The sequence below is a fragment of the Propithecus coquereli genome, unplaced genomic scaffold, assembly GCF_000956105.1.
Source record: "Propithecus coquereli isolate 6110/MARCELLA unplaced genomic scaffold, Pcoq_1.0 Scaffold475, whole genome shotgun sequence".
Lineage (NCBI taxonomy): Eukaryota > Metazoa > Chordata > Mammalia > Primates > Indriidae > Propithecus > Propithecus coquereli.
In genome coordinates, this window is record NW_012150563.1 from 475,593 (window position 1) to 494,406 (window position 18,814).

At 40.3% G+C, this 18,814-nt stretch overlaps 1 protein-coding gene across 2 annotated transcripts in view; it reads left to right on the plus strand.

Moving 5' to 3' along the window:
• The first annotated feature begins 1,550 nt into the window (after positions 1-1,550).
• The window catches only part of UBE2D3 (ubiquitin-conjugating enzyme E2D 3), a 33,688-nt gene continuing 16,424 nt past the window's right edge, over positions 1,551-18,814 (plus strand). The window contains exons 1-2 of one of the 2 annotated variants that reach the window (XM_012655375.1): positions 1,551-1,746; positions 3,033-3,184. In XM_012655375.1, the coding sequence (XP_012510829.1) occupies positions 3,161-3,184 (24 nt within the window). In that variant the 5' untranslated portion in view covers positions 1,551-1,746; positions 3,033-3,160. Of the gene's footprint in view, positions 1,747-1,843; positions 2,258-3,032; positions 3,185-18,814 lie in introns of those variants that run through there. The other variant, XM_012655374.1, reaches the window with a different exon arrangement.

Consider the following 18,814-nt stretch of genomic DNA (forward strand, 5'->3'; position numbering starts at 1 on the left):
TACATGGTAAGTTCCATAAATATTACCTATACTTACCGTTACATTTGTCTCACACTATGGCCAGTTAATGTCTGCTTACTTTAATAACTTACATTCATACAGCAGTGTAGAGTCTATAATGTCCTTTCACACACATTATGACATTTGAACCGTACAAGAACCCTGTGAGGAAGGACAGTTATCATTACACCCCATTTAGTGGTGAAGAAACAGACTCAGACGCATGACACAAATGAGAAGCAATAATAAAGAACAGAACCCGGGTTTCACCCTTCAACCCCACGCTGAATCCTGTGCTTCTAACATACGATACTTGGCCAGCGAGAAAAGGGAACAAAGGAAAGATCATTCAGCGAAAGGAAGGGGGCAAGGTGTTCACTGAGCCATGAGGTGAGCACTTCAGTATTCTGCGGCTCACAGAGTGGTTCAGACTAGAAAAATCTGTATCACCTGGGAACCTGTTAGAACTGTAGAATCTCAGGCTCCACCCCGGCCCACTAAATCAAAACTGATGTTTTGAACAAAACCCCAGGTGGTTCCTACGGACTAGTTTGGGAGGCACTGTTTCACTAACTGCTATTGTCATGCTACATGGTCACTTGAACAGGATATATTAGACTATTTATCACTAATTTGTGAAGTTTTTAACAGGTAATACTTTCTGCAACAGTCTTTTTAAAAAGTTCTCTCTTCCATGTGATTCTTAAAGATCTCCATGTCGGTAAGTAGGATTATTAAGGAATGTTAGAAAACCCTAATCTGGTCAGTGCTTACCCCCCTCTAAACTCCTTTTAAAAATAAAGTCTTACCATCTTTTGCCTGAAGGATACACTAGAGAGCAAAATCGCCCTCTCCATACTTTACACCCGGCAGATTTAAAACAGGCCAATCCTATCCATGTAACTCCTACCCCCGTCCCCCGATATTCCAGGAATTACTGTATTGAGCTTTTCTGACCCTAAACTCTACCTGATTGCTTAAGTTTCGCCACTTTCTGGCTCAAGAACTGAAACATCGCAACAGGAGAAAAAAGATACTAAGATATTAAGCCTGTTCCCACACCTAAATCTCGGAAGACGGTGGCGATCATTATAGAGCCAAGTAAACAGCCTGCCCCTTACCCTCTCTCCTCTACCCTAAGCAACTCACAATTAAGCTCGATTCGGAGGCTGCGCTATCTTTGGGAACCGGTCCGTGGGCCTGCTCTCCTCGAGTACCGAGCCTCTCGGGTGAGAAACGCACTCGAGCTCGGCCCGTGGGCGCGCTTATCAGCTGCCGGCCTCGGTCTATTGAAAACTGCTGTTCCCATTCAGAGGCGCCTCCTCTCACCGGCTGACCAGCCCCGGAGGGCAGGCGAATACACGTAGCTCACCTGCGCCGCCGGAAACCTCAAAAGCCCAGCTCAACCTCGACTAGCGACAACCAGTAATTACCCCAAGCGCCTCCCACCGCACATTCCTGATTGGGCGCGTGAGAGAAGGACGCGCCGGCGCGCGCGCGCTTACCAGTCTGGGGAAACTCCATTTCCTCTCCCGCCCACCAACTTAAGCACTCAGGGGCGGCGCTTTCCCGGCCGAGATCCGCCCCACTTCGAGCCGGCGCCTCACTGCATCTCGCGAGAATCTGCGGATTTGGGGGCGGGCCCCGTCAGGAAGAGCGCACAAAACTGCCCTTAAGTCATCGCAGAGCCGCAGCTCCGGTTAGCCAGCCACGAGGTTCTCGCGAGATTCGCCTCCTCAATACCAAGTGAGGAAACGGGGGGACGCTGTTGGGAGGGGCATGGGGCTCGACCACGCAGCTGCCGCTTCTATTACCTTCCTCCCATGGTCTCCTTCCGGTTCTCGATGCTTCTCTGAGTCTAAGGGTTTCCGCCACTCGTCTACCCTTCCCCCAGCCCTTGACCCGCCTCCGTCCCCCGCCCTCCCAGTCCAATCTCCAGTCTCTTTAGTAATAAGGTGCTGTTCCGAAAAGAAGAAGTGGGTGGCACAAATTCACTCGGCTTTAGACGTGGGAAGTAAACTGTCTTCCTTCACATTTAGCTGCGCTCCGTGCTCGCGACGGCGGCGTTGGCGGACTGATACGCGGCGGTGAAGAGGCAGGAGGAGGGGGAGGGGCGGAGCGTGGCAGCTGGCAGTAGTTCCGTCAGAGCGGACATCTTGTGGCTGTGTCGTGCGCGTGAGCCCCGTAGGGCCGGGGAGGCACCAGCCGCCGCGCGGGGAGGCCGAGGCCGCAGCTTGAGGGAGGCCCCGGCCCCTCTGTACGCGTGGGTGTGGACAACTAGGGGAAGGGAAGGGAGGCTGGCTCAGTGGCCGGCCGGGTAAGAGGGGAAACAGGGGCCCTGGGTGGCTGGAGTGGCCAGCCCGTTGGGTTGGGTGGGGTGGGGTAGGCTGGGAAGGCTGGAGAAGCCGGGGCCTCGCCTGAGGGGGAGGGGGAATGGGCGCGTCCTCGCGCCCAAGCCGGAGCCTCCGGGGCAGCACGGGCGCGTGGTGGAGGTGGCGGGGCGGGAGCGCGCTGGAAGGCGGAGTGTACGGTGGCGTCAGGGGCGACACAGAATAGCTCTAGCTGCGGGGACAGTAACACACTTAAAGCCTGTCTTCCTTTCTTTCCTTTCCTGGCCGCACCTTTGAGCAGAAATCGAAAGAAGCCGGCGTCGGTCCGGAGTCTCCTGCTTCCCCCTCCCCCTTGCCTTTCTTTGCCCTAGTGACGCCGGCGTAGCGCCGACTAGGCCCCGGCTCCTCCTGCTGGGCTCCGGACCCTGCCCCGCACCCACCCTTTGCTCCTACGCCTCTTCCTCTCCCACCCGGGTCTCTTCCTTTCGAGAGGCCGGGAAGTTAAAACTTGTACCCACCCCTCCGCTCTTCCTGTCACCCTCGCCCCCACTTTGGGCCGGAGCACGGCATAGAGGTTGTTGGTGGCTTTGCCTTGCCACGCCACCCCACCCACCCCGGATCGCGACAGTTTTAAGGGACGTGGATTCATCGGGGGCTCTGCGGGGCCTGCGCGAGTGCTGATCTGCTCCGTTTTTGCAAAAGGCGCCTGTGTCTGGCAGAGCCGGTGCGAGACGAGACAATCCTTCCCCGTCGCCCGGATAATCAAGAGTTTTGGCCGGACCTTCGAGCACACACCGAGACAGTGAGGAGCCAGACGAAAAGCACAGACTATGGCGCTGAAACGGATTAATAAGGTAACTCGTTGGGGACTGAGAGGAATGGGATCGGGGGAGGAAAGGAAGGCTCAGGCGCGACGGAAAGCGTGGGGGCGGGAGGGAAGTATAATTCTGAAAATACCTCTTTGGGTCACTTCTTCCATTGGGGGATGGAGAACGCGGATGTGCTTTATCAAGAAGCGAAGTTTAAAGTTAGGGAACCGCAGCACTTGTGGCAATTGAGGCGTCATGCCGAGTGTGTTTCGGTGTAGTCGGTGCACGTTAGAGATGGGGGCGAGTGCCTTGAGGCGCTTCGTTTTTCTGCTTTTGGGTGTTAGCCCCGTTTCGGGGTCAGAATTGCGGAGAGACGCTCCAGCGGATGTCATGGCGCTTTCTGTTCTCGGTGCTTGAAAACTTACTTTAATTACAAGATTAAGGCTCTGGGCCTTCTAGGGGGAAGAAAGGAAACTCGCAGGAGAGAAGGTCAAAGAAATCTGGCGGGTTCCGAACTTTACTGGGGATCGGGGTAGAAAGATCTCGGCTGCTGAAGGATCGTGAATGAGTCTAGTGAGAAACTTCGTCGACACTGGGCAGGTTACACAAGAATCGGGGGTTGGGAGGAGGCGATGACACAGTGTTGCCACTTCCTCTGTTTTGTAGTTGCAGCTCTTCACCCGAAGCTATTTATCAGAGGCACACCGGGAACTGATGTAAAAGCTTTCTGGAAGCTCCCTATTTTTTCTCGGCTGGGGGAGGCGGGAGAAGGGGTGGTATGGCAGTAAGGGAGGGCTAGGTGTACCTATTTTTGCCTCATCCTTTAGTAACACCCTCGAGGAAGATTGTTTCTCTACCTAAATGTGGTTTGATAGTAAATTATCGATTTAAGTTGAAAACAAGGATTTTTTGGAGCTCTGGGAGTGAGCGGAACCTCCACCTCCGGTGGTTTAGTCTCATTTTCTTGCTCCAACTTCTGTCCCGCATTTTAAGATGGCGGCTGCTTTAACTGGTTCAGGCTCTTTCCGACATCTCCTTTCGTAATAATGTGAAATAATATTCTTTGTTAAATGTTAATTTCTTACATCATGTTGTGCACTGCTCTAAGACCCTCTGCTCAAGACTTACCTAAATTCAAACTCTCAGACTGTATTTCCCTTTTTTTTTTTTTTTTTTGGTAACTTGTGTATGTGTGGTGTGTTTGGTTCTTGCACAATCCAGAAGGGTGGAGTATTTACAGCTAACTTGAAAAAAATGTCGTGGAATAAATTCAGCTTTACTAGAAAAATGGAGGGGGTGTTGTAGGTTAGAAACTTGGGTTTTGATAGGTTACTTTTTAAAGAGTTCTGTGGAGGGAATAGCAAGAACTTGCCTCTACTAAAATAGTACTGAATGCTGCCTAATTTGCACTTATTTAATAAGTATGACACTGGAGTTTATTTGGCAAAACTGGTGTTTTATGAAAGATGAAGGTTTAAATCTTCACTGTTACTATATTGATGGTGAAATCTCCAATTTTGTTCTAGGCCATAATTGTACTGTCGTGTGGGTTATTTGAAATACAAATTTAGATCTTTGTACTTGTGAGATGAAGGGAAAGAAAAACTTTTTAGAAGAGTTAAAGTAAAGGTATTACTTTTAAATCTTTTCTGTGACTACTTTAAAGGCCAGCAACACATTGGAGAAGCAAAGTTGTATTTTGCGTCACACTTACTAGTACAAAGAACATAACATTCAGTACAAATTGAAACCTTTTATCTGTGGCAATTAGTTCAGGCCATGAAGATGTAGAATAGTTCTGAATACTGAGCTTTTTGTGCATGTGGAACAGAACACTTTAAAGGACGTTCTCACTGATTTTTTTTCTTTTACAGGTGATACCCAGCTGCTGTGACACCACTTTAATGATTTAAAAGCTTTAGAGAGGCAGTATAACATGGTAGTTAAAAGAGTGTGAACATTGGAGCAAAAATACTCCAGTTTGAGTTCTAGCTGTGGGCAAGTTATCTGTATGCCTCTTTAAGATGGATATTTGTTACATATGAACAATAAATGGTTGTGTGCTTAATATGCACCAGGCACTGTTCTAGACATCAAGATGGCAACAGTGAACAAAATAAATTTTAAGTTCCTAGGTTTTTTTTTTTTTTGATGATGATGATGATGATGATGGTGGTTAAATGGGTTAATTTGTGGCTTTGAACAGGCCCTCGGTATATGAGACTTGTAGTTGTTAACTGCTATTTTAATATCACGATTTACAATTCTCGGCCTTTTTTACTGAAGAACTTTGACTTCTAGTATAATATTCCTAGTTAATACCAGGTTTTCTCCTGTTGTAAATATTTTGAAGATTTATATAATACAGAGACTTGGCTGGGTGTGGTGGCTCACGCCTGTAATCCTAGCACTCTGGGAGGCCGAGGCAGGAGGATTGCTTGAGCTCAGGAGTTCGGAACTATCCTGAGCAAGAGTGAGACCCCATTTCTACCAAAAAGAAAAAAAAAATGAGCCGGGCGTTGTGGTGTGTGCCTGTAGGTCCCAGCTACTCTGGGAGGCTGAGGCAGAAGGATCGCTTAGAGCTCAGGAGTTGGAGGTTGCAGTGATCTATGTGATGCCACTGCCCTCTACCCAGGCAACAGTGAGACTGTCTCAACACCAACCAAAAGGCAACTGTAATACAGAGACTTAACATAAAAACAATTTCCAAATTGGAGAAGCCAGTGGTTCTGTGAGACATTATTGATTCACCTTACAGAAAATCTTGACATGTGCATGAGGTTTGGTTTTCAGCTGTTAATGTTAGAATCACATGAGGAAGCCTTTAAAAAATAACATCCCCGATCCAAGCAGAATTTTAGTGAGGGCACATCTCTGACGGGGGAATGCTCTTTGTTTTAGGCACCTCGGTTCTAGAAATACAGGGCGAAATAGCCATTGATGTCAATATTACATTGTCATGTACCTATTTATTTTGAATTTATTGTCTGAAGCCCCCAAATTCAAATGTTTAGGTATATCCATATTCCTCACTAATGTTATTGAAATGCTTTTTGGAATACATTTAACCTTTAGTAGTTATTTGATCAGGATTTTGAATTTAAACTTTTTTTCCTTCAGCTTGTTCTTACAGTAAGTTTGACTGTTAGGGCTATCAACCTTACTGGTGGTGGTCGTGGTTGTCTTTTTCTTCTGTATGCTTTATTTGGACAGGCTGTAGTGTGGTCTTAAATAAGGCTGTTAAACAAGAGTCCAAGTGGTACTTGATTGGTGGTATTCAGTAAGACAAATCTTAGCACTCCCATTAAACAAAGCGACTACAGTACATACGTTTTGGGGACGTTTGAGAAGAACTTTATATAAAATCTAATGTGAACCAGGCCTAAGAGAATAATTCATGTTGTCGTTGTAATGTGCCAGATTGTTTGAAATACTTGTGTTAATTCATTGAATCTTATACCTAGAAAAGTAGGTACAATTATGTCTCCATTTTGAAATTAGAAAACTAAGGCATAGACCCAGGATCGTGTTGTGGCAGTTGGGTTTAGAACCCAGGCCTCCTGGCTCCAGAGTGTGTTCTCTTAACCACTGTACTTTTTCATATTCTTAGGCTTTTGTCATTCAAAAAAATTTTCTTTCGCACATATTATTGCCTGCTGCTAAGGCTTACTGTAGCCTCTACTATGCACTCTGCACTGTTTCTAAGCCCTTTAGTAGTAGTAACTCATTTAATCCTCAAGACAGCCATGCGAGATAGATGCGAGAATTTTATGGATGAGATAACAGGCATAGAGGAGTTGTCTTACTGCACAGCTTGTAAATGACTGAGATTCACATAAGGAGTGAGGCTTCAAGGGCCCTAGTTCTTTTTTAAACCACTTCAATTCCTATTTTATTAATGAGTGTGGTTTTAGTTTTTACTACCCGAAATAAGCTCTCTCCTCCCCCTTAATATTGAAATAATTTGAATTTGGCTTTACTTTTAGGTTATATAGCTAATTTATAAATTCAGATTTTAGCTAATGTGTTGAAAGTAAAAATGAATTTAATTCTTCTTGGGTAGTTTCTTTAGGGACTCAAAACTACCATGTGCCAATGAAGTGCTAGGGGTATCTTAAAGTGAACAGAATACACTTCTTGTCCCCCAACTAGTTGATAGGCTGGATAGACTCTTGCCTGTGTGGGGGTAGTGTCCTCAAGGCTTGTCTATAGCTAGCTAACTTAACTATATAGGACAGTTGTGACTAAAGGATGATGACCTCTATTTTAATTTGAAAAAGGGAGATTGTGACACTGTGTCACTAGATTACTCTGTCAAGCCTTAATATATTAACTCCTGGATTCCGGTGCTCCTTGTTAATCCAAGATACAATCAATTCTTGAGGATTTTCCAAAACATTTTGTTACAATCTATTAAAGAATAAACTAGGTTCCTAACACTGAGATAAATGTTTCAGATTAAATTCTGAAATCCTAGATTGGCTTTTACATTTTTTATGGCAATTTCTTCTATCCATGTGTATACTGTATTGTATAAGTGGGTTTTGGCATATATTTGACATTTTGAGTTAAATTTATATATCAGAATATTCAGAGTTTTTAAAGAATATAGCTACATTCATGGGGGTCTTAGACTTAATCATTTTCTGTGGAAACAGACCTAGAAATATTGAACATTGAAATACTGAACATTTCTGTGTCGGTGTTCTCTGGGTGGTTATGAAGTCCCTGTCTAAGACCCACACAGATACAGGATAGTAATCATATAATCAATACTTAAACTAAGTTCATAATCTGTTAGGCATAATAGTCTAGTCCCAGGGGATAAAAAAATGAGGGAAAACGTTATTATCCATGAAAGTCCCTACTTTGAGTGGAGAAAACAAGTATATAAATACATGAACCGTTGTTCATCACTTTGTACAACTTACCTTTCAAGAATATTAGCTCTAGTAGAAGAGATGTTTAAAAGAAATTAAGGGAATCTTGGTATTCACATATAATCAAGTTTGCTTATTAAATATCTTCACTACATTTTATTGTTACAGTGTGGCTTTTATTACAGCAGCTTAATTCCTCTTGCCAAAACCAGTATGTCGAAATTAGCAAAATTAATCTGTTTTCATTCTTTAATTGGAAAGTTTGTAGTCTTGAGTTGGTCTTGCTACCATAGCAATGATCTTACTTAAAAATTGAATATTGTGATTAAGTAGGGATGCATTTACTAAGTATCTTATTAGCTAAATTATCTTATTAGATAAGATTTATCCTCAGAACTATACCCTCAGTCTTGCTATGTGGGGAGGGGAAAAGTTCACTGAAGTATTTTTATACTTGTTCAAATATCTGATTTTTATCTCCCAGCTTTCAGCGTAATCTTTTGTGTCATTCGGAGAACTCCAGCTAACTTTTCATGGCTGAATTTGTCATATTTAACCTTTGAGTGTATCTCAGTTGAGATATACTATTTCTTGGTTACTCCAGGATAGAATACTTAATGCACTTTAGTCCTAATTTCATGGCTGATATCTGAGTAAATGTTTTCAACTGGAATGCTGTTTTTATCTTTTATATCCATAAAATGCCTTATTTCCTGTTCATGGGTCAAAGCTGAGAACCTAAATTTGGTTGTCCTTGCCTATTTCAGGTAATGCTTACAAGAGAATAGGTTTGAATAATCTTAAGTGACTTTACCTTCAGTCATGATGCAAAGGAAAATTATAGCAATATTCATTCAAGCCATTCTTGAATGATGCTTGTTTAATGAACAAGCATACTTGTCTGGCCTGTAATTACAACTAAACAGGAAGTTAATACTTTGTCAGTGATGTAATGAGACACTGCAGCACTTACCTGTTAATCCTTAAGGTAAAAACTTTCAGGATTTCTCAGAAATTATAAAAATGAGTTTTAAAGGACTATTCTGTTTAAGTCTAGAGTTCCATGGAAATGTTGAGAAATTAAAATCTTTTTGCCAAGCATACTGGTAATCATACATTTCTGAAAAGTTTGTTTCCTTCCTTGACATTTGTATCTACATGTGTTATATAGAAATTAAAAATTTTCATTATAGTAAATGTGAACTTCATATGAACAATTATAGTAGTTATTGCCTGCCTGATGGGCGGCTAATTGTACTACATTGTGACCTCTGTCATTGGTCTGAATCTTTTGTTAGATTATAAAGACTCCTTTAGGGTGATTCTTAGCTTTTTATGAAGGCACTTACTCCCCTTGCTGCACACGTCATGCTCTTATTTTATTCAGTCCCTAAGGTAGTGTTTGTGCTGCTCAGTATAGGTTAGAGGCAAAGGCTGTCTTTAATAGTGATTCACAGTCATATAAATTTTTTCTTTAAATCAAGTCAAACTTAATTCTGAAAGAAGTGGACTTTTAAATAAAATACAAGAAATTAACTTTAATAATGGCATAAGCTTTTAAGTTTTCCCCAAAGTGCTGATAGGAAATGTACCCATGCTACCTTATTCTGTCCTCATCATGACCTTCGTGTGATGATATGCAAGATGGATAGCAGAGGTTAGGACAACAATGATTTTGGAACACAGTGGTAATTAATTATACTTCAAGGTGGAATCCATGAACTTGGCCTTACCACTGTAACCAAGTAATTTAAATTTTGACAAGCCTTTGGGGAATGATGGGACTTGAACAAACTAGAATAAGTTTTTTATGGGGTTATACTTTAATAGGGTTGATAAGTTTTTCATAAGTGCTGCCTTTTTGGTTATGTTGATCTGGTATAGAAACAGTGGTTGTCATTGAAAGAAAGTTTACAGAATGTTCAAATACTTCTTATTAGAGGCTCATCTAACATGGCTACTCTGTAGCTTCATTATTAAATCGTTTTAGTACTTCCAATTTGTAAGGTCTTTGAAGGCATGGATCATTTCTTACACTTAGCATCCCTCCAGGCTTTCAGTGTTTTCAGTGCTTTGGCCTCCTTTGTAATCTGAGGTTGGTCATTTAGCTGCTAGTACCAGCCATCATTGATTGAGGAAGATGTAGAGAGAATAGAGAAGCAAAAAAACACGTAACTTAGCAGTATGTTTAGACTTTCAGGATAGGGTCAGCCTTTTTATATTTTACCTTCGACAATCAACTGTTAAAGAGATCCTGTATGCAATAATGATGGAAGTAAAGATCTTCAAACCATTTGCAGACTTTCTTTCAAATCCCACAAAAGGAGTATTTTCAAAATAAAAGACATAGTGGCCAAACCATTACCATTTAATCCTGTACCTCCAGATGAGAATACTTGATCAAGCAGTACCTCTTGGTTGCCTTTTAGAGAGGTTTGCTTGGTGAGCAAATTCCCTGAATCCTGTCCCATTTTCCACCGTGGTACCTGCCAGGTCTTTAGGAGACAGACAATGCAGGTGTGTAAAATCCGTTGCTGTACCAGATTCCATTGAAATATTTAACCTGATGAGGTGAACTGTCTAATCCATATGAGAATTTTGAGGATCTCATTTACCTAGAGCAGAAAGAAGGCAGAGGGGAGTCTCCTTGACTTCTTTTGCTATAGACTTTTTAGGCTTTTAAAGAGAAGCAGCATTTTTCCCCACATGAAAGGGGCTGGATTCTTAACACTAGCCAGGTGTGCAGAAAGTTTCAGGAGAAGCAATTCAGAGGAAGATGATCCTAAGAAAAAATTTTCCCCAAAGAACCACACCGTGGGAAAGAAATGTGCAACCTTGTATTCTTTCATAGCCAGTATAGTTTCTTAGCAGTGTACTCTTAATTGTATGTTGTTGGTCCATCTTAGTGTCTTTTAAAGGTGAGTGGAGCCTTTAGCAACTCCTAGCATATGCTGGTCTCCCCACCAACTATTTTCCTGTTTCAGTGGTTTTAATATGTTTTTCCCCCTTGGGAAGGGGTGGTCAGCAGTGTATGAAGATTTTACAAGTGCCGTATGTGAGCTGTTCTGTGTGGTCCTTGCCGCTGTTCTTCCCTTAACTACTAGGAAGCAATGAGCTGACAATTTCAGTTCTTCAAGTAATTTTATAAATTGTTTTTGTTCCTGAAGCCTGTGAAACTTGTAGGATCTAAAGTTATTTCATAAGGTGAAAATCATAGACAAAATTACTCTTGAAAATTTTGAGTAGGTGCATCTTTGGAAAGTCCAGTTAAACAGCTGCTTTTTGCAATGGAACAGAATTTTCTCAAGTTGGCTTTCATTTAAAGGCCATATGCCTTGAAAAATGCATTAACTATTGGATTCCCTAAGTACAGTGAGGTGCACTATAGTGGATAGTTAAGGGGGAACTGATCATAATAAAAACACCAGTTTTCCATTTCTTATTCAATCTGGGGCACTTACACATTGAGTAATGGAGAGTTGGATTGGTGTGATTTTTGAACTTTATTCTTCAATTTGCCAAATACTATGTCAAATTCTTTAACTTACAAGCAGGACACCCTATTAAGAAAGGAGTCTTTTGGAAACTTATCCCAAGTCCTCTTTTTCAAGTTGTCTGATAGATACACCATTCTGTTCTACCTATCCTGAAGCTCAGTGTCTTACACTTGAACTCATCATTTCTTTCTCCTCTTGAGGGGCTCAAATGTACAGTGGAGATGAGTCGTGTTTCTGTAAGGTGGTTGTAAGGGTAAAATGCTCAGTGTTTAAGATCTTTTTTGTTTTTCATCCCCAGGGCCTTAGTTCATGTTCTTCTCTCACCTAAGTTACTGCTGTAGCTTCCTAATTTAGTTATATACTCATCTGTCCTTTATAGTAGGGATTCCTACAATATGGAGTGAGGAGGGTCTGTGATACCCCACAAATTAAGTAAAATGTTGTATGGGCATATATGTATTTTGGGGTTAGAGGGCCAGTAGTTCACCAGAAGCTTAGAAGTCTTGTCAAAAGTAGTGTCGAGTCAGTGTTCCTGAATAGTATTTAAATGGTTTTATACCATTTAAAAATTGAAAACCTATAAAGCAATACCATGTATTCTTAAGCAATACCTGTGTAGAAATGAGAAAAAAAATGGGATAATCCGTTACCTCTTGAACAGGGAAGGCAATCGGAGAAGTACATGACAGAGCTTAATTATATCTGTAACAGTTCTTAAAATCTGAAGAAGTATAGTAAGTGTTAACTTTGGGTCAAGCTGATCTATAGGTGCTTTTAGGATATGACTTAATTTTAAAAATATAAAAGTTAAAGATTCATTTCTAGTACACTACTGCCAGTACATTCAAAAATCCAAACCTGATTTGTTTTATGTCTGCTTAAAAGCCATCAGTGGCTTCCCATTGCCTTTGGGATAGTCTTCAACTAACATTCAAGGTTCTTAAAAGATGAAGCCCTGGTCTGCCTTTCTAGCTACATCTACCGTTATTCCTGTACGCTTTGTCTGTGGTTTCCCAAACTACAGTACTTGTTCTTACAGTAAATTTTATAAGCTATGTTCTTTCACACCCCTGACTTTGAATGATTTTCTCTACTTAGGAAACTTCTCTTCCTCTTTTTCCCTTGGTGAATGTGACCTTATCTAACTTCCATCGAGACTCAGCTCAAATGTCACTGTCTTAAACCCAGGCAAAGATAGTGGTTACTTTTTCAGGACTTAACAAAACATTTGAATTCTTTTACTTTAAGCAGGTTGTTGAAGTATAATTTTTTTTTTGTCTGCCTACTTTCTGTAAGCTCAGTATATTTGGGGAGACATTCATCTTATCTAGGTGTTTTCACACCTAACCTGCTTCGCACCAAAAGGCAGTGTTTGTATGAATGAATAGATGTTTTGATGGTGAAATTTTAGCTAATAGTTTTGACATTACACTTACATTTTAGAAATAGATGTAAAATTAACCTCTGGTGTCTGTCATATATAGATTCAAAGTTGACTTTGTTCCCCCTAATTTAATTTTGACTTTGCTTCATTTAGATTTAAGTGTTTTTCAGCAGAACTCAAGCATGAACTGTTTTATTTGGGCAAAATTGGTAAAGGGTGCTGGGTAGTAGTTTTCTTAGAATGAGTCTCTCCCCACTTTTTTCCTTTTTTAATATAACCCAAATCAAATAAGGGATTTATTAGAAGGAAATAGTTAAAAAATGAAAGGAATAGCCATAGGAACCAGAGCAAGGTACAACCTCAGATTCTGAAATTGCACATCTATATACCGAGTCAGCTCTTTGTTGTCTTTGCTGCACGGTGTAGTCTCTTGTCTCTTTGGCTTCTGGCTTAACCGTGTAATACCAAGACACATGCCAACAGTTCTGGGTCCTTACAACTCCTGGTTATGGGGTGGGGGGTGTCCCTTCCAGCTTCAATTTGAAAGAACTCGGGGATGGACGATGGACTAAAGTCAAGCTTAGGTTACTTTCCAACCCTTTTAGCTAATCACTAAGGCTAAAGGGAACAAAACTCTATGGTTAGCCATGTCCAAATAATTGGTTAATGGTAGCTGACAGTCACCTAGTACTACAGTCACATGTTTGGAGTAAGGGAAAAGCAGTTCCATGGGTTAAATAGTTTTTGAGTAAAGTGTCTGCTACAAAGAAGAGCATCTGCAGTGATTTATTCTGTTCCTCTGATTTTTTTCTTCTGCTAAGATATGTCTTACTTGCTCATTCTGTGGGCATAATAATGTCATGAAGATTATTTCATATCTCAAAAGGTAAGTGCTGGTACATGGTTTGATTACCATTTAAAGGATGAGAAAGAAAAGTAAAACTAGAATAGGATTTTTATTTTTAAAAAGACCTTTTGGTTCTTTAAATACTTTACCTAGATTATTTTTCTGTATTGAATTTAAAACTTTAGTGTGTAAGCTTGGCCTAATTTTAGCTCTTTGATTATTACTACAGAGGTGTCCTGGTCATGGACAACCTGGAAAATAAGGTGTTTAGAAATGAGCTGAGAGTTAACAAGAGCCTAAAATTATGGGAGTGAACACCTGAAATTCAGAATTAACTAGCTTAAATTATAACCTTCACTGTAAAGGAACAATAATGCTAGCATTTAAAGGCTTAGTGATTCATAAATACCCAGTGTGGAGAAAAACTCGTTTCTTTAAGAAATATTTTCTTACATTCTTAATTCTGATGTGTAACTTTCAAGTACTAGGTTTATATTCTAGGTCAACTTTATAGCTTTCTGACCTTTAGTTTTATTTATGATCACTTCAGTATCATTGGGTATTTTGTTTAGACCAACTATCATTAAATTGATTTTTACTTAAAAATAACAGCTAAATGTCTTTTTTCTGACATGTTAATAAGTCTTACTAGTTTCAAAACGTGTATGTTTATTAAGGAGGTTCTTTATGGTAGATACATGTAAGAAACTTGTACTGTCAACTTTTGATTCTTATTTCAGTAATATTTGAATTCAAATGCTTGCCAGACATTTTTAGACAGCTAAGCATAAAAATTTGTCACACAGGCCAAAGATTTAAACAAGCTATGTTATGTGGCACTTTTGTTTTGCTTTTGTTTAATAAATGGAAAGCCTTAGCCAAGAAATCTTGCCTTCAAAATAGGCAGTCTACAAATGGTCTGCTTGTTAAGTACTTGGTACATTATATGCCAGGTAGTGTGCTAGAGTGCTTTAAGTCTCATTCATCTTCTGAAAACTTCTATAAAACTAGACATTCCTATTAGAGGTGAGGAAATAAGCCTAACAGTGGGTCTTAGATTGAAAGTGAGTCTCCATGCTTGGTGTTATTGGAGGAGACACTCATGTCCTTATTTCACAAATGCTGTCTTGAGCATTTGCATTGCGTATGTTAAATTGCATTTGGGTTTTAATAGTATTTTTGAAAATTCAGGTCTGTCTTTGTTATGTGGGAAAAGGGGAGATAGGGTGGTTTGAAGATTAGTATTTAAACTTAGACCTTTTTTTGGAGACAGGGTCTTGCTCTGTTTCCTGGGTTAGGGTGCAGTAGAGTCATAGTAGCTCACTGCAACCTCAAAGTCCATGGCTCAAGGCATCCTCCTGCCTCAGCCTCCTGAGTAGCTGGGACTACAGGCACAAGCCACTGTGGCCAGCTTTAAAATACACTTTTAAAATGCTCTTTGAGGAGAGAGGGAGCTGCACAAGTTCTTTAGCTTCTGGTGTAGCTTTTTTTGGTGACCGATTAAACAGAACTGGTTATATAAGTTTCAGAAGATGGGAAAATTCTCTGTTCATATCAGACTGATTTCTTAAGTATGATAAAGTATGTCTTTTTTTTTTATTACTATGGGTACATAAGAGTTCTATATAGGGTACATACAATGTTTTGATACAGGCAGAAAATGTATTTTTCAGATATTCATTTGGCTCAGTTATTTAACGTTTTGTTTAGTAATAACTTTTTGAAAGTAAAAACCACACATAATTTCTTTTAACAAATTGTTTAACTCTGAGGTAAGAATTTCTGTAATTCCTACTGATCATAATCAAAAGTATTTGGAATGAATTTTCTCCCATTCTTGAATATGTTAGGTATATTTATGTAGACAAGCATGTTAAGGTCTCATCTGATCTGTCCTAAAATTGTGAATATTGGGATCTCTACCTGTTGGCTAACCTTGTGAGCAGTTGTGATGAGTTTCAAAAGTGAATTGACGGGGTGTATCAGGACAATTCTTACTTGTCCACAACGTTTTTTAAAAAAATGGAGTTATGGCCGGGCGCAGTGGCTCACGCCTGTAATCCTAGCTCTCTGGGAGGCCGAGGCGAGCGGATTGTTTGAGCTCAGGAGTTCGAGACCAGCCCGAGCAAGAGCGAGACCCCTCCTCTACTAAAATTAGAAAGAAATTAATCAGCCAACTAAAAATATATAGAAAAAATTAGCCGGGCATGGTGGTGCGTGCCTGTGGTCCCAGCTACTTGGGAGGCTGAGGCAGTAGGGTTGCTTGAGCCCAGGAGTTTGAGGTTGCTGTGAGCTAGGCTGACGCCACGGCACTCACTCTAGCCAGAGCAACAGAGTGAGACTCTGTCTCAAAAAAAAATGGAGTTAATCTAGACTGACCATTCCTGAACAACTGACCATTTTCTGAAGTACATCTTGAACATAAGAAAGGCAAATACTTGAAGTTGTTCTTTTTGCATTGTTTATTGTGGACAGGTCTGTCTGTCTTGCTGTGTTAGCATTAGATACAGTTGATTACTACTTTTTTTTCAGTTAATTTTCAGGGTACCGGTTCCCTTTTTTAGTATTGAGTTAGTCTTAAGATCTCTCCTAGGACCTTCTCCATTATCAGAGTGCTCTCACCAAGACTCATAGCTATAAATATCATCTACCTAATGATACTTATTTTTTTTTTCCAGCCTGTCTCTCCTAACCTAGACTTGTGTATATACTTTTCCAGTTGAGTCTCTACTTGGGGATCTAAATAGTATTTAGATCTACCCAAAACTTCACCTACAAGTTGACCATTTTACTTAATGGCAATTTCAAGCTTTGTTTGCTCAGCTCAGAAATCTTTCATTCTTCTACATGAAGTCAGTCAACAAAAAATTCCTTGTTGAATTTTATAATTTCTTAAAATATATTTATTGATCAAATTGCCAACCATAGTGGCACATGCCTATAGTTTCACCTACTCTGAAAGCTAAGACAGGAGGATCACTTGAGCCCAGGAATTCCGATACTATATTCCAGCCTGGGCAACGTGGTGACACCCTGTCTCTTTTAAAAAAAAAAAAACAAAAAAACACCGCACATGGTGTTTTTTGGTTTTGTTTTTTAGTGGATCTGTTTAAATAGCTGTATTCAAAACTCCTTTAAAAACACACTATTGGAACAGTTAATATTTTGTATGGGTAATTTTAACACTTTAAAGGCAAAATAATTCCTAGTGCATATTCACTGTACTTTCTTAGCCCTCTCTCAATATTGTTTTGCTGGTGCCTCCAGTAACCTTATTTTAATTTTATTGAAAATAGCACTTTTTTGAGGTTAATAGTATTTAAACTCATAACCTCCATTGATTCTGGTCTGTAAAACTGATTTTTTTATATGAGAAAATACTCTATAGGGGCTAAGGTATTTTACAAAGTTAGAACAAATCCTGATAGATGGAGGATAGTCTCAGTTCTTTTTTTGTTGTTATGTGCAAGTACTTCAGCCCAGATATTCTTACGTTTGCATTCATATTGTCTTTTAGCAAATTTTTTTTTTTTTTTAACAAAGCAGAAACCCGTTATGTGATAACGTTTATTCTGTTCGGTGTTTTATCAAATTTGAATGTTTCTGCATTGTAAAACCATCTCAGTTTTATCCGATGCTGATAAAGAATACAAACTTAACAAATTAAAATGAGAGCTCCATCAAGAGCTTTCTCACCAATCAAAATATTTAAAGCACTGTTATAGATTTCTGTGCTGTTGGAGCTCACATCATTTAATTTGTTCAGTTCCTCGGTTGTTAGGGAAAAATTTTACTATCTAATTTTCAAGGTGTGTCTTCAGTGATTGCAGTATGCTAAAAGCTTCAAAAGATGAAACTTCGCCAGTTTGCCTGTTTTAAGGATTTCAGGCCAGGTGTGGTGGGTCACACCTGTAGTCTCAGCTACTCGGGAGGCTGAGGCAGATTGGCTTGAGCCCAGGCATGTGAAGTTGCAGTCAACTGTGATGACAGCACTGCACTTTAGCCAGGTCAACAGAGCAGCAAGATCTTGTCTCTCTGAAAAAAAAAAAAAAAAGATTTCCAATGGATTTGGAACAAAATGAACAATTAATTTAGAGGACATTACCTTCCCTCTTCACGCCTCCCCCATCAGGGTGGACCCAGATATTGATTTACAGGGCAGTTCTTCAAACACTGAAATCCTGAAGACAGCTGGATTTTTTTTTTTTTATTACTAAACCTGAGATTTTGACACATTTCATAGTGTACTAAGTATCTATTTTTTTTTTTTTTTTTTTTTTTTGAGACGGAGTCTCACTGTGTTGCCCGGGCTAGAGTGCTGTGGCGTCAGCCTAGCTCACAGCAACCTCAAACTCCTGGGCTCAAGTGATCCTCCTGCCTCAGCCTCCCGAGTAGCTGGGACTACAGGCATGCACCACCATGCCAGGCTAATTTTTTCTATATATTTTTAGTTGTCTAATTAATTTCTTTCTAATTTTTAGTAGAGACGGGGTCTGGCTCTTGCTCAGGCTGGTTTCGAACTCCTGAGCTCAAACAATCCGCCCTCCTCGGCCTCCCAGAGAGCTAGGATTACAGGCGTGAGCCACCGCGCCCGGCCTAAGTATCTATTTTTTAAGTTGAGTTTTAGGCAACCACTGAATTTCTTTTGATTGGTTTGTACTACAGCCAATCCAGGAATATTTCTGCTTCAGCTGTTGTTTTTACCATAACATTCTGTTCATCCAGACTTACAATAATTTTATCTTCGTTGTTAAATTTGTTTTATAATAGGTTTACAATAGGTGTTTTGTCTTCAACAGAATGGTCTTAGAAAAGTTTTGATTCCATGCGGTGAATGAAAGGAATGAAATTTTCTGTTTGAAGCATCTGAAATTGATGTAAAACTGGCATTAAACTATTTGTAAAGTTCTTGTTCTACTGACCGAGTCTACATAGTGACAGCCATTACTTAATTTTTTCATGTAATCACCAGAGAACTTAAAGGAATTAATATAAAACTGCAGTAAACTGCAGTGTTACCAAATAATGAAATAGTTGTTGTTACACCACGTCAGAGCATTGACTTTG